General features: G+C 56.5%; 2 protein-coding genes across 2 annotated transcripts; both read left to right on the top strand.

Moving 5' to 3' along the window:
* Nucleotides 1-299: 299 nt before the first annotated feature.
* CSUI_009717 (uncharacterized protein) lies at nt 300-732 on the top strand (the record flags this gene model as incomplete). The annotated part of the gene is made up of 1 exon (XM_068069828.1): nt 300-732. A coding segment is annotated over one exon (309 nt), but the record flags the coding sequence as incomplete, so codon positions are not given.
* A 155-nt stretch (nt 733-887) lies between these two features.
* CSUI_009716 (uncharacterized protein) lies at nt 888-14122 on the top strand. The gene is made up of 5 exons (XM_068069827.1): nt 888-7627; nt 8098-9823; nt 10255-12506; nt 12942-13465; nt 13811-14122. Exons 1-4 carry the CDS (start codon nt 2336-2338, stop codon nt 13248-13250), a joined length of 9579 nt encoding a protein of 3192 aa, XP_067918196.1. The 5' UTR covers nt 888-2335; the 3' UTR covers nt 13251-13465; nt 13811-14122.
* The last annotated feature ends 581 nt before the right edge of the window (nt 14123-14703 follow it).

Genomic DNA, 14703 nt, shown 5'->3' with positions numbered 1-14703 from the left:
CTGCCTATCACAGCGTACTGTAGCAGCTCACCCGCTGATCATTAGGCGAGTGACCACTGCAGGCTTTGGCGGGCATATCACAGATGAGCTTCAGAGCCCTGCAGCTCCCATCAACCATCGCAGCTCAGCCCTTTGCCAGCCAAGTCAACGGCTACGGCTCAGTTCCCCTACCGCCATAGCCGCGTACCCTACACAGATGCAGACATCGCGGCCTGCGTTCCAGGCGACGACCTGGACAGCGTGTCCCACTCTGCTGGGACTCCGTGCGTTCTCACCACCCACCAGGGATCTGGGATCTCGAGAACAGGCTGTTTGAAATACAGACGCCTTCTCGCTTGGCTAACCTTTCTACGCTAGCGAAGCCGTTGTTGATCTGCTGCCAACTCACGATAAGGAAACCCGCGCGCGCATCCTCAGATTCTCGCCCTTCGGTGTTACCGTCACACACTGCATGGCTTGTGTCCCTGCCCTCCACCGTCGCCGCGGGAGCAGGGTTTCCCTTCCATGGGCGACCTCTGTGGCGCAGCTCTCTGACAAGTACTTGCGCCTTTTTTTCTGCCCTCTTTCACCCTCTGGTCCTTATGACGTCTCTTACTCCTAGGACGTGAGCTCACGTTTCTGCGTGTTCAGCTGCCTGGTGAAACATGCGTTTCACAGCTGCAGTAGAACAAGACAACAGGCGGGCACATGGACAGCGGCTTTTCGGCTTTTCTTTTACCCTTTTCTTCCGAGTCAAGAGGATGGTGGAGCTGGCAGTTCTCAGAAACCTCGCTGTTTCTATTTTCTACCCGCTTTATCCTCATACCTGGTCTCCCGCCAGACCCGCATGCAGTCAAACGCGGTTTGCTGAGACACCACAAACCAGACCGCCAAATGCCTTTCCGGCACTGGTTCGTTGACAGTTGTCTGCGTGCCGTATCTTCGTCAGCTGTCTTCCATGTTTGTGCGCCTGCTTGCGAAATACCCCCGTACCGCCGTTTGCCCACTTTCAGGTGATGCTCGCGACGGACTGAGGGCTTCGCGATGTCCAAGCGACAGAAGCTGTCCCTTGTTTCGGGGAGACTGTAGCGCCGCCATCCTCTTGTATGGGCATGACACTGGCTCTTCCTACATTCATACAGGCGCACTTCGGTTCCGGTCATCGTCAGGAAATAAAGAGCCTTGAAGTCGGTGCTAATGGCATGGAGACATAAACACATAATCAGCTGGCATTTGCTCAAGAGCAATACTTTTGTGCAGTCGCTATATTACGCGTGGCCGGTTGTGCTTGGAGCGAGGCTGGGTGTGTACAGAGGGCGCGAAAGCACCCGCGTCGTGTCCAGACGGGGACTCCCATGTGGGCACAACCCAAAGGAAGCCGTTCTGTTTAGCCGTCCTTGTCAGTATTCCTAATTTGTTTTTGGTAGCGAATATGTTGAAGATTAACCGTCTCGCGAAAAACCTCTTGTAGGTGTCCAATTCGGCCCTGTAGCTGTGGCCGTGCAGTCTTTTCAAGAACTTCACTGTACAGACTGGAAACAACTACGCACGCTTCAATTCGGATGAGCCTGCGTACACATCGGCTTGACCCGTCTGTGTGATACTTCCACGGCTGCAAGTGGTGGAAGAAGGCGTTGGATGGGATGCCGTGCTCATGTTTTTGGTTCACTAGGCCATCCATTTAACTGCGTCCAAGGTGAACTGGGTTGCCGAGCGGGCTAATTTTTCTTGGTATCAGGGCTTAGTTATGTGGCTTTGGGGGGAGAGCAGGGAAGCAGGGAAAAGGTGCGGGAAAGAGTCTCAGCGTCCGGGGGCCAGGTTTCATGGGACAGTAAGAGACCGATGAAGGAGGAACGCAATGATGTGATGAACTCCGAAGAAGCAGGCAAGCGACGAAATACGCTTACGACAGTCGAACCTGCTCGTGCCGACTCTCCGAGCACAGGCGCCCCAGTACGCGCTGCCTGTAAGGACGGTATCCCAAGCCGTCGCGCGCGTCGCCGCTGTTTGTGACACGCGATCCGAGATCCCTGGTATATCCTGGCGAGGTCCAGTGAGATACGCCAGGCGAGGTGCGCCGTGTGGGCCAGACCTAAGCAGAAACAGTAACATTGTATACGTGGCCCGGGAGTCCACCAGGGACTAGGGGCGGTACCGCGCCTCCTTCATCGTGGCGGGCGACCAAAGCGATTGCGAGCACGACTGCTTAGGAGCACCCGCAGTTCAGCGTAGAATTGCGCCGGGTGTTCTCGACTCCTCCAGCACGGCTAAGCGGTCGGGAATCGGGTGCGCTTCACAGCTAGCCGGAGACCCGGACGTGGTGTACTCACACTGTGTATCCCGATCTCCCAGAGAGATGCAAGGGCGTTGCCGAGGTTCGGAGGATGAACTCGGTACTGGCGGAGACGGAGCAAGCGGCGGTGAGCAAGCTGGAGCGCCTGAGACAACAATGGCTCACGCTTTACTGTTGCAGCTAATACAGCAACGACAACAGGAGGAGCAGAAGCAACTTATTGCAAGACTGTCGGAGGGGGAGAGGGAAAGCCCGGCTTCTTTTCTTCAAAGTCCGAAGCTGCCGCGGGAGGCCGACGCTCGTAGTCAGGTTCTGCGTGTGCTTTCCTGCGGCGGCACGAAACAAGAACACCGCGGTGCTGTACCTTCTCTTTCTCATTCTGCTGCTTCCTCGCCAGGCTACACGGGGGGTTCTCAAGTGCGGTCACAGCTGCTAAATGCACTGTGTTCGACCCTTTCGGCGGAATGGGCCGTACCGCAGTCTCCGACCTCATCCAGCTTCAGCAGTCCAAGTGCGGCAGCGATGACGTGTTCCAAGGTCCAGCGCACGGAGAATCTTAGTCCTGAGACGCGAGGCGCGATGCAAAATCTGGAGAGCCTAGGAGAGACTGCAGCAACGCAACAGACACTCCGGACTAGCGGTTCGGAGACTCAGCCAGGACCGGTACCGGGTGCCTCGCGATCTCCACCCCTTGGTGACGCCGGCGGTCGCCCGCCTCCTAAATCCGATTGTGGCAGCTCCGGAACGTCACCACGATTCCCAAGTACTTGCTGCCGGAGTGGTCTTACGCGCGGGAGCACATCTGATTCACCTACGTTCGGTTCCGCAGCCAGCCACCCGTCTAGCGCCTCTACCATAGCAACTGGTTCGAGCAAGCGTGTAACTCCGACCAGCCTTTTCCCAAGTGGTGCTCCAAGTGCAGCTGCTGTTTGGGACCCGACCTGTCTGCGGGGACACCCTCTGTCTGCCGCAATCGGAACGCTGCACTCGCGCGGAGCTGTTCTTGGTGGCCTGCTTGCCTCTCGGCTGGGAATAGACTTGAGGGAAGGCGCTCCCGCTGCAGTAACAAGCCCGCAAGCACGGCTGGGAAATGAGAAGCTCGGAATGGGTAAGGGCGGGCAGGAGACACCGATGGAGGCAGTCGGGGAAGGAAACGAGAGGAAGGAGGCCAGGAAGGACGGCTCGTTTTTGTCTCTCATGGAGGCTCTACTCTGCGATGGCGATAATGCTCGAAATTTAGGTCCAACAGCTTCTCGCATAGACGAGCTTTTGAAGACACAAATGCACCGACAGCGCGCGTACGAACGCTACGTTAGGCAGCAGTTGCGTTCCGTTACTCAGCGTGCACGAGAGGTTTTTCCTTCTGCTCGTGGCGGAGACCCCGGCAGAGTCTTGAGGGATGAAGAGGGACCCTGCGCGCTACGAGGGCTTTCAAGCCCTTCTGTCGCGTTGTTCGTGCAAAATGCTGGCGCAGACGCCCGACTGCTTCAGCAACACCAAGCACTCCTGCAGCATCAAAGGGAACAACTGCAGCAGTACCTCCTGAGGTGTACGGCTGCAACAACGTGCGACTCGATCCGTCGGGGCAGGAAGCGGCCCGACACGGATAGCCCCCCCGCAAACGATAGTGACCGCTCGATCATGCCTACTTGGGGCGAGGGGTCGGAGACACCGCGACCCGATGTTCTCCAACAACAACTGGAGCAGGTTCAGTTCCTCCTGAGTGGATTAAAAAGTGGAGCAGCCCCCGGGGCCTTGTGGCCGGGAGGAGGGGGTTGCAGCCTCCACACCTGCGCGGATCCGGGGGACGGGAAAACGTTCTCTGACTGCGGAGTAAGAAGCGCAGGTGCCTCGCCGACAGATGTCCGTTGTGTTCAACAACACGACCTCTCTCGTGTTGTAGGTGGCTCGTCTATGAGATCCTCTGACTCGGGCGAGGACGAGGCTCCTGACTTCCGGAGCGGACCGACGACTGGAGTGCCGCTGTTCACGGGAGCACGGAGTGTTTCCAAGGTTACTGGGTCCTTGGGAATCGACAGTGTGTCTTCTGTTCCCACCTCGGCGTGCCGGGTGCTACACCGATCAGGTGACGGCGAAAGCCTTACAGGTTCTGATTGCTTCCCTAGCGGCGCCCAGCTAGTCACTAGCGAAATCAGTCGCCGTCATGTGACATATCAGAATGGTTCCTCGCAGGATCCCTGTGAGTTAGAGCGCTGTTGTTCAGGTGACGGCACAGGGGATGGCCTCGACACTGTTCTTGGCAAGCCTGCCATGGAGCCTCCTGTGTTCGACGAACCACTGTATGATACGCACGCCAGAGAACGAGAGCTGGGGCTTGACTCTCCATCGTCTCTTCCTCTCCAGAGACACGTCGGGGCAGCACACACCGTAGGGAGCACGAAGGGGGAGAAGGCTAGGCGGGACGAATCGGACGAATCACACTTGCTCTCTCAACAACACGAGAGTGTATCCCTCTCTTCTGGTGGCTTTTTGCACCGCTCCAGTCCTCCGGCTCTTTCCCCCGGTCAAGCTCCTGTGCACTTGCCGGACTCTGGCGTGGAGTATGAACTGAGCGGGACAGCGGGTGAAGCTGCTGTGCGTTTTTTACGTGAGAATGGCAAGCGGTGCCGTGGTCAAGATCGGGGGAACCCGGGAGCTTATGCGGTGGCGGGAGAGGCGAACGGCAGTTCAAGCCAGGGAGAGACACCCTCTCAGGGGGGACGAGGAGACCCCCCTTCTCGTCGTTCATCCACTTGTGCGGGCCAGTCAAATCTGGTGGTAGCACATGCCATCCCGAGGAGTCCGGTGCTGCAGGACGCGCCAGCCGATCCGAGCTTTCCGTCTTCTCTCGTGTATCAGCCGCAAGTAGGCCAACAGTTTATTTCACAGGCGTCCCTGCCTGGCAGTGCTGATCTTTCTCACGCCTCCGTTCCTCCAAGACCTTTCTGCGCAGGCGTGGCTGCTGCTAGTACCCAACTCTGCCTTCGTGGTTCTTTCCCGTCCCTCGGTGATGTCCCGGCTTTCTCGGTTCATGGAAGTCAGCACGACGGCGCGCCGATGAATGCCGCGGCTTCGGGAGATAAAGGAATTGAGGATTGCGCCTCACTTCCGAGAGACGACTTGAGACGAGAACAAAGTCGCGTGCGCGGGTGCGACGATGACGGGACGCCTAGGTCTGGTACGGCTGAAGAACCTTGCTCTGAGCATCTGTTTTCGCGAGGGGCAGTACGCTGGGGAGGGGGAGACTCGGGACCGTCCAACACTCTCGGAGAAAGCGGAATGGCAGCGGCGGTACTTGCCGCACGCGCTGCTGCTCTGTCGGCTGCAGCTGATCCGCCGTTGCACCCCGTACGTGAAAAACTTATCAGAAGGCATCTGCGAAACCTGAAGCCCTACCTGAGGTCGTCTTCACGAATGCCTGGGTCGTTTTCCTTCCCGGATAAAGGGGAGACAGGCGGGGCGGGTGGCAGGCGGTGGCGGCCCTTCATACAGGGTGTCTCCACAGTCGGTAGGGTGGAGACGAAGAATGAGGGTCCAGAGGGAAAGAAAGAGGAAGAACATCAATTCTGTTCGGGGCCGTCCTTCCTAGCAAGCGTGGCAGGAGAATCTCCCGCAGACAGCCAAACAGGTTCGGCTTCCCTGGGGGAAGCAGGTGCTGCTGCGGCCGTGCGGATCCCGGCAGGCGGAAGTAAAGCTCGAAAGAAGTGCAGCTGTTGTTCCGCCTCGGTGGACAGGCAGGAGTGGGGAACGGAAGCGGGTGCTTGGGAACGGGGGGAAGAAAACGAGGACAACGGAGTTTTGTCTGACCCGCTCAAACTCGCGAGGGAAGTGGACACGGTTGCAGAAGTCTCCGGCTGTACTGGTGACTGCAGGGAAAAGCTTATCAGCAAAGAAGAAGCAAAAGGGGATAAGAAAAGAATGCAGCGTTGTTCGGCATTGTCACCGTGTTCGCTAGCAGCCGCTCCTCCGGCTACTCATCTGCCTCTTGTCTTTTCACTCGAGCATGAGTACAGAGGTCCACCGGCTTCAGGGTCTTTGTTAACGTCTTCACGTTCCTCGTCCCAGACAACAGAGGTTTCTTTCCTTCCGTTGCGTCCTATCCACCCAGGTGAGTCGACAGCTTCGCCGGGAGGGGACGGGCGGGTTTCTTCTCCCAGCGGATTCTTCCCCCCACGACAGACCGAGGCGACTTTCCTGTTTTTCGAGGCCGTACAGCTTCTCCGAAGGCAATCCGGCCTCGATCCCGACCCTGTTGTCGAACATCTCCTTTCAAATCACATTCCCTATGAGGGGCCGTCAGGCCCTGCTGCAAACTTCCCGGTAACCACAATACAGCCGACCCGAGATGGTGCCTTTAGCGAAAGAAGAGCTGAACTGGGGGGTTCCCTGTCAGCTTTTCAGTATTGTCGGGGACGCTCTGAGAGCGGCCGAAGTTCAGAGGCATTTGAAGAGGACGCATGGTCCTCGGCAGATGTCCACTGTTTTTCAGCCCCTCATATTGGAGACCGGTCCCTAGAAGGGGAGGTGGAAGGTTCCTCACGTAAGAACAGTGTCCGTGTTGCGTCCTCTGGGAGAGAAAACTCCGGTGGTGACGCGATAGAGCAGGCTGATGGAGATGAAGTTACAGACAGCGAAGACCGCCCGACACTAGGCAAAGACGGCAGGGACAAGGAAGGGCAGCTTGGGACTCACGATCAAGCGGGCAAGGCCGAGGACGAAGGCGGTGAGGTAAGAGAACGCAAGCAGCGTGACTCTCACAGCCCGTCAAGCAGCAGGGAGACAAGCGAGGGGGAGGGCGAGCAAGGTATTACGACTCGACCCGCGGGTGGAAAAGAGCAAGGCGCTGGCGGTCAGGGGCTACCCGCTTCTGAAGAGTTCTGCTGCCAGGGATCGAGGGGACTCAACAAGACCAAAGAAGATTGTCCATTCACGGCTAAGCACCCTGATAAGATCCTGCTGGAGGAGGAAGAGCGAGGTCACTCCTTTCCAGGTGAAAGAGACACTCCTCCAGCAAAAGGTTACTGGGATGGAGGCGTAGCGGCAACGGAGCGGTGGTGCGGCGTCGCGGTAGGCCTCTGGGCGGCTGAAGCGGCTAAGGCTGCAAGAGAGGAGCGAGGTTTCTCTAGAAGCGACCAAGGTCCCGACTCGTGTCGTAAAGACCAAGGGGAGATGCCTCATTCGCCAGAGGGGCGCGAGCGTTGCTTTGGTTCACGTGGAGGTGTCCTAGAGCCGAATCATACCTGGAGGGCCCTGCAGACCTCCCAACAGCTCATCGAGGATACTAGTATGGCTCACGTCGAAATGCACAGGCTTCCCCTGGAATGGCCTCAAAATCTCGCGACTGTGTGCGCCAAGGTACATCTTCTGACCCAGATACGTTGTTGCTCATGACTGAGGAATTGTTGAGGACACCGCGTCTGTTTATTCTTTTCTCTGCGAATCAGCATACACCGTAGCCTTGCTTAACGCACTCCATCTGTGCAGTGCAGATACATACGCCACACTTCAGCGTACAGCAGACAGAGATATCACGCCTGCCTTCGCACTTGTTTTTGCTGTCCTATCTTAAGACGCTTGTCCTCATAAGAATGTGCTGGCAACACGTCGTCTTCCCTCTTTGGGCAGGTACTTTGTGTCAAGGAAAAGTACGATTTCGAAGAACGTACAAAGAAACAGACACGAAGAAACTACAGACGTATTCATAAGGCAAGCCTCCAACACAGGGGCGCAGAAGTGCGGGCGACGGTAGCGAGACCAATCTGCGCTGGCGTTTGTCATTTTCTGGTCTGGATGTCACGGTGATGCCTCGTGTCCGTCGTCCGCAGGCTCTGCAGCAACCGGACGCCCTCACTTCCTGTCGAAACGTCCTGATTGAAAGCGCGTGGGCGACAGTGTGGGCGGTCTGTCGGAGTCTGTGGATGAGAAGTTCAGATCCGCTTGTCTTCTGCGCCCGCCCGGGTTGCGGGAGCTGTTTGGGGCAGTTTCCCTCAACTGCAAGGGACGAAGGAGAGCCAGTATGGGGGCGGGGGGAGAAGAGCGTAAAGGTCGGGGAGAAAGATACAGCACGTTATTCGGACCCAGATGCGTGGAAAGCTGAAGTAGCCGTCTGTGACAGTTCAAGAGAAAGTAAGGTGGACGAGTGCGCGGGTAAGGGAAGAGAAGGGGATGACATTGCAGAGATCAGGAGGTCTGTTCGCTCTTGCTTCCGCGGAGAGGAGGGAATGCGAGAGCAGCAAGCTGAACAAGGTAAGCAAAGAGAAGAAACCAGTGATGAAGAAGAAGCATGTCTGGTATGTGAGGCGCTACGGGCGGCCGCTGCTGGATACGCGGAGGGAGACAAAGAATACCTTACGAAGGAGAAGAGAGTTTTCAGACATTTTGGGGGCCGATCAGCGTATTCCTGTTCTCAGGAGAAGCCGAGCTCATGCACATCAAGAAAGAATGCAGTTGTGTCTCAGGTAGAAAAGCATCCGAATGAATTAAGCGAGACGGCTGCCGATAATCCTTCCACTATTGCAACGGAAGGGGTGCAAATGGAGAGCGAGACGAGCAAAGAAAGGAACCACGTAACAGACTTGGACGTGAGGGGTCTCTTCGGGGCAGGGAGGTCAGGAACTGGAGAGCCTTCGGCCGAAAACACTGCTGTTATGAAGAGTAAGATAGGAAGAAACGGAGCTGACCGCTCTCACGGAGCAGGAGACGGTCCGGCATCACCCTTGTGTCCTGCCCCCGGTTCGGCTTCTCGTGCTTCTGAGAAACCGTCCGCCGAATCCGCACCCTACAGCGAAAGTGGGGTATCAGTCGGGAGCCCAGAGGAGAAGATGCTCAAGAACACTGAAGACGAAACGAAGAAAGATTCATTCTATGCTGCACACGCGCATCGCGCCGTGACTGTACCTGCTCGGAGACGGCCGCTTGCTTTGGTGGAAGAGCAGCTGGTGGCACAAGCAGAACACGAAGTGTGCAGATGGAGAGTGACAGACATTTTAACTAGGAGAACAAGGAGAGAACAGGAGGAAGAAAAACTGAACATACAGCTGGAAGGCTGGCACCAAGTTGTCGTGAATGAAATTGAGAACAAGAGGGCAACGTACGAAACACAGAAGGTTCTTCGCCTCCCTCGGATGGCATCCGGTGTTTCGCGCAGGGGCACGGAGAGAAAGCCTAGCTTCTCCAGACAGCCGGACAACACCACGGAGGGAACGGAGCAAGAGCAGGCAACTGCTACAGAGGTCGCAGGCTGTCGTGCACACGAGACAGACGAACGGGACGTGATTCGCTCGATTTCGAGTTACGACGGAGCAGATCTCAGTGAAGAAGAAAAACAGTACTGGGACGAGAAAGCGCCAGTGAAAAAGTCAGGACAAGGAGGTGAAGATCGCAGACAAAGCCTTTTGGCACAGCAGCCAGAGCAGGGAAGCCCTCAGTTCAAGGCAGGAGCAAGTGCGACGACGTTACTAGATAAGGGACGGTCAAGAATACTACAGGCTTTACAGGGAGCGTTCGGACCAGCAGAGGCTGACTCGGTTCGATGGATATTCCGTGAACTTGGTAGGTGATGCAGGTTACTCTCTGTTAAAAATTCAAAGACAGACGAGCACTTACGTCGTCTTGTCACACTGGGACACAGCAATAGGTGGAAGCGCAGAGCACTCGCGGACTGCCGCGCGCACTCGCAAGTATTTATGTCCTCCCGGTGTACGCAGGGAGGGCAGAGCATGCAAGGAAGGTTAGTGAGCGGAGCTATGACGACGGGCGAGGCCAGTGTTGTAGACGGCTACTTAGACAAGGGCACTCCCTTTTTTCTTCGTGTGCATTTCGCAAATAGTTTCTTTTCCGTGAGGGTGTCTTGCTCACTCGAGTGGCTCACAGACAGTAGAGGAACTGCACGCACGGCAGTGCTCATCATAGGTATTTAGACACAGCTGGTCTCTGTTTTTGGTGTTACGCTGAGTACATCAATCATTGTTGCTCTTGTGCAGGCACTGGAGGGCTGTGCCGGGTGGCGTGCTGCCGTCCGTTCCATACGAAGCTGCTCTCCGGCCTTCCGGTGCCTTTGGACCGCGCGACGTCGGACAGCGGGCATCCTGGCAGGAGCAGGGCACCCATCTCAGATGATTTAGGAAAAGACTCAGTCAATGACGGCTCCCGCATGTTGGCAGTTCGCTGGGTCAGAAGAGTCCCTGAAGAGGGGGAAGACACTGACAAGTCAACGCATGGGGGCTGGGAGGTAGTACGGTGTGTTCCCTCCCGAGAGTCGTTGATGCGCGTCACTCGCACCTGCCAGCTAACTGACTGGCAAATTCGCTCGACGTCTACTCGCGGCGAAGGGACGCCTCTGCCAGGACACCACAGGAGTCTTGACGCGGAAACGCGGAACACTACGGTAGCTCATGCACTGGCACCCGGGCCAGCTCGTGAGGGCGAGGGTGTGGAAGAAGCAGCCCAGACGGAAACGGGGAAAGCGAAAAAGGGAAAAAAACGGGACGCCGGAGATGGAGGAGCAGGCGAGAAGGCCAAGGCGGAGGGCGATGCAGAAGAAAACAAAAGTGTTTTGACAGGGGATGCTGCTGTCGTCTGCTCTTTCGCCGCAGGAGAACACACATACTTTCAATCCTGCCGACGGGCGATTGAGAGACTCCGCGAGGAAGCAGGAAACGACACGGCAGGCGAATTGCGACGTGGCGGGGAGTCTGAGGAGGTCTCTCAAATAGCGACACCGGCCGCGGGCGGGGACACAAGTGGAGACGGACTAGGAGGCAACGGTAGCGCTGGAGATGCAGACGAGAAGTGTTCGAGCAGTGAAGAAGGGGAACATAGGAGACGCAGGAGGCCGCAAGGGTCGGGCAGCGGCGGGGTGGGTCTCGGAGGGAAAGGGCAGGAAAGTATAGATGGAGAAGAGAGAGCCGAAGAGATCCGGTGTCTGCTTCTCCCTTTGTGTTTCGGTTGGTGGGCAGATTTTGTTTCTGAGCGCGAAGAAGAAGCGTCTGCTCTTCTTTCCCTCTCTTCGTGCCCGCTGCCTCGTCCCTATTCTCCTTCTTTGCCATCCGAGCAGAAGAGCGACTTGGACGATGACAACGCCACAGGCAACAGTGAGGAAGAGAAACCCGACTGTTCACACGCGCCGCCGACAAAGCGAGCACGGAGTACTCGTCTTTCAGATCGTCTTGCCCAACAAGCAAAACGCGCGCACTCGGCATCTGGGCACCCAACCTCTCCCTGTCCTGCCGAAACTTCTTGCGGTTCCGCCGGGAACAGGGGAGGAGACCAATCAAGCGCAAACCTCAGCCACGGCACGAAGAAAGTGCCGGAACCCAAAAATGGGGTGCGGGTCCTGGCTGTAGGGCGTCATGAGATTAGTGACGTGACAACAGACTGCCGCCGGTGGTTGCTGCGGAGGTTAAGATTTGCGGAATATATGAAAGACAACCGTCCTGAAGAGCAACGAAAAGCGACGGGAGTTTTGCTGCCTCTCTCAGGGCAGCAGGCAGACTCTAAAACTCGTACACTGGCGCGGAAGAGAAGCAGCCGCCCGACTAATTCCTCGGACGTCGGCGAGCTGTCAGAAGAGGGCTATTTGCAGTTACCAGGTGTAGGACGGAGAGCATCAGAGAAGGAGAGCGAGGACGAACTGCGGCGCGCAGATGGACAAGGGGAGGAGGGTCCCAAAAAGAGTCGCGAAGACAGAGAGCGCGGCGGGTTCGCAGAGAGGGGCAGAACGGACCACGTCAGGTTTCTCGATAGAGGGGGGAGAGGGATTGGCAGAGAAACCGGGAAAGAAGAGAACTGGGACGCTGTCTCCACGGGAAGCCCTGACGCTTGTACTTTTTCAAACAGGGGCCGTGATGAACTACATACTGCTGCGCAAGGACCATCTCCAGCGACAGCTGTCACTTCGGTCTCTTCTTCCTCCACTCTTGGTGCCTCACTACATCCGCTTTCAGGACTCCACAGCAGCCCTGGGAGTCGTGTTCTGTTTCAGCGCTTGAGCAGGAGCCGAGCTGCTGTCTCGGGCGGGGGACCTTACGGCTGCTCAGGGAGGCTTCTGCTTCGATTTTCACCGGATGGAACCTCGTGCTGTCCTGACGACAGAAGGCTTGAAGTAGAAGGAGAAGCGAGAGAATCCAGCACAGGGCGTCCGGAGGCGGGTACATGGTGTAGCAGCGAGGGAGAGGCGGACGCCGGAGGCGCCGGAACATCTTCAGGAAGAGCTGCCAGTGGCTCGCAGAAAAACGTAAGTTCATCTTGAAATGGGCTCTTTCCTCGAAGCGACTTTTTGGATCGTGGGAAGGGCTGACTTCACTGAGGACGGGCGCACCGGTCAGCGTGAACTATTCCATGTGCCTTCTGCAGGAGTCTATAGAATGTGCAGCCGATGGGAAGGGATGAGCAGGTGCAGGGAATTAGGCAAGGAGGAAAGAAGGCGCTCTTTTCCCCTTCCTCGTCGTTTCTGTCAGCTCAGCTGAGCCCCTGTCTGCGGAATTTTCCTTTTTTTTCCTGTGGGCGTGCACAGCTCTGAATAACAAAGAACGTCAACTGAGTTCCTTTGTTAATTTTTTTTCTACATTGATGTCTTCTTTTTCTCCGGCGCTCGTCCGTCCCCCCGGCCAAATGTAGTCACGCGTTGTGGTTCTTTCGCGTGTTCGGTTTCATCCCTTTTGTGCCTCAGCAGGCCGGCAGTTACTTCTTACGATATCGCCGGCGCTGTTCTTCGTCACCTCCTTCGGCTGGCAGCGTTCTCAGTCTCCAGCCCTCTCCTTCTCGGGGTTCCTCCCTCCAGCACGCTCCGTCACGTGCCTCTTCGCTGGTCGCGCCCCATGCGCTATGCTCTGATCCTTCTGGACCGCGGGAACCGGAACGATCTCCGCTTCTTCCGTCCTCTCCGTCTACTTCCTCCTCCCTTCCTGTGCTTCCGACTCCCGTCCCTTCTTCGGTCCGGACAGGAGTAGTCTCCGGGGGTCCACCGGTGCCAGAATGATCGCTAGTGACGGGTCACCACCCACGGCGCTGTCGTCTTCTGAGCGGCCACCAGCTGGTTTTTACTGGTTGTTATCCTCGAGCAGCACCGGGGCAGTCTCATTGCGAACGGGAGACAGACAGAGCAGCAGGGCAAGGGACAAGGACAAAAAGCAGGCCGTGATTGAAGCGATTGAATTTCCTACATGACTGTGTAGATGATCCTCGAGGTGTTAGGTACGCATCGCTTGGGTACACCGGCAAAGCGAAAGTCTCTATGAACGAACAAGCAGAACTAGATTCTTGCATTGTTGCACCGGCTGGTTTGTTCCTCCTTCTCAGAGGGATGTGCCTTCAGTTGATGATAGGGCGTATTCGAAAGCTGAGACTTACGACGCTTCACCGTTGCAATGAAGCACCACAATCGACTACAAACAGCTCTAGGCGGTCGCGTATTCCCAGTATGCATCTTCTGCAGGGGATCAAGGAACTGTATACCACTGCATTTCACCACAGCTTGCTCTGTTCTCTCCTCCCATGGTGTTGTAAATGCTCGCTCTTCATGCTTTTTTCTTTCCTCAGCCGTAGCCTGCGAGCTGCAGAGTTTTGCTAGGGAGAACGGGCCGCCGTTCCAACCCCTGCAAGTGCTGTTACAGACCTTCGCTGGTGCGGGCCGGTGCTTCTCGAGTTCCCGCGTCTGCCTCAGGACGCGGCCACAGATTGCCAGTGCTTCTTCCAGCTCTTCGTGGAGGCCGGCTTGCTGCTTCTTTTTGCACGAACAGTGTGATTGTTTTGAGCAAACACAAAGAAAACAGAACTATTCTTCGTACATGTGGACTTCTGGTCGGGAGTTTCTGTCGACTGCAGAACTTCACCAAGGAGCAGTTTCCCCCGGGATCAGTACGTGATCGTTCTGGATCAGGTGGTAGAACTGAAGCTTGTAGGAGCTGAGAAGGTGACAAACTGTAACGATAGTAGGTCTGAGTTTACTAAAAAGAGTAACCACAGGCATGCCTTCGAACAGTGTCCGAGTCTTGTCGTAGCGCCTCGGCGAGCTCGAGCAGAGGTTAGCTGAATGAGTAGCTGTCTAAGATACTTAGTTTTCGAGCCATTTGCGACACTTCTTTCACAGTGGCACGAGCAATGATTTGAAAGGGCGTTCTGGACAGTTCGCGGTGTGCGTCAATACTTGTTGGAGACTTGCGTGCTTCGCCAAGTAACGGCTTGCGATTACGGGGAGCCCGACATTTCTTTCTTTGATAGGCTGTTGGGTTGCAACAGTTGTCTCCTTTCACATCCTTCGTTCGATCACTCTGCACATCGCGGTGGCTACAGAGGCCGGGATAGCTCCGGAACCAACCCGAGTCCTTCACTCACTCCCACGAGGGGAGGCCACAAAGTAACGGCTTCTCCCTCCTGTCGGGGGCTTCGACTTAGTCTGGCTCTGGAACCGAAACGTGTGTGCGCCAACTAGA

The sequence above is a fragment of the Cystoisospora suis genome, assembly GCF_002600585.1.
Source record: "Cystoisospora suis strain Wien I chromosome Unknown contig_5913, whole genome shotgun sequence".
NCBI classification, from domain to species: Eukaryota; Apicomplexa; class Conoidasida; order Eucoccidiorida; family Sarcocystidae; genus Cystoisospora; species Cystoisospora suis.
The sequence above is the reverse complement of the archived record's forward strand: the minus strand, read 5'-3'. Positions and strand labels throughout refer to the sequence as shown.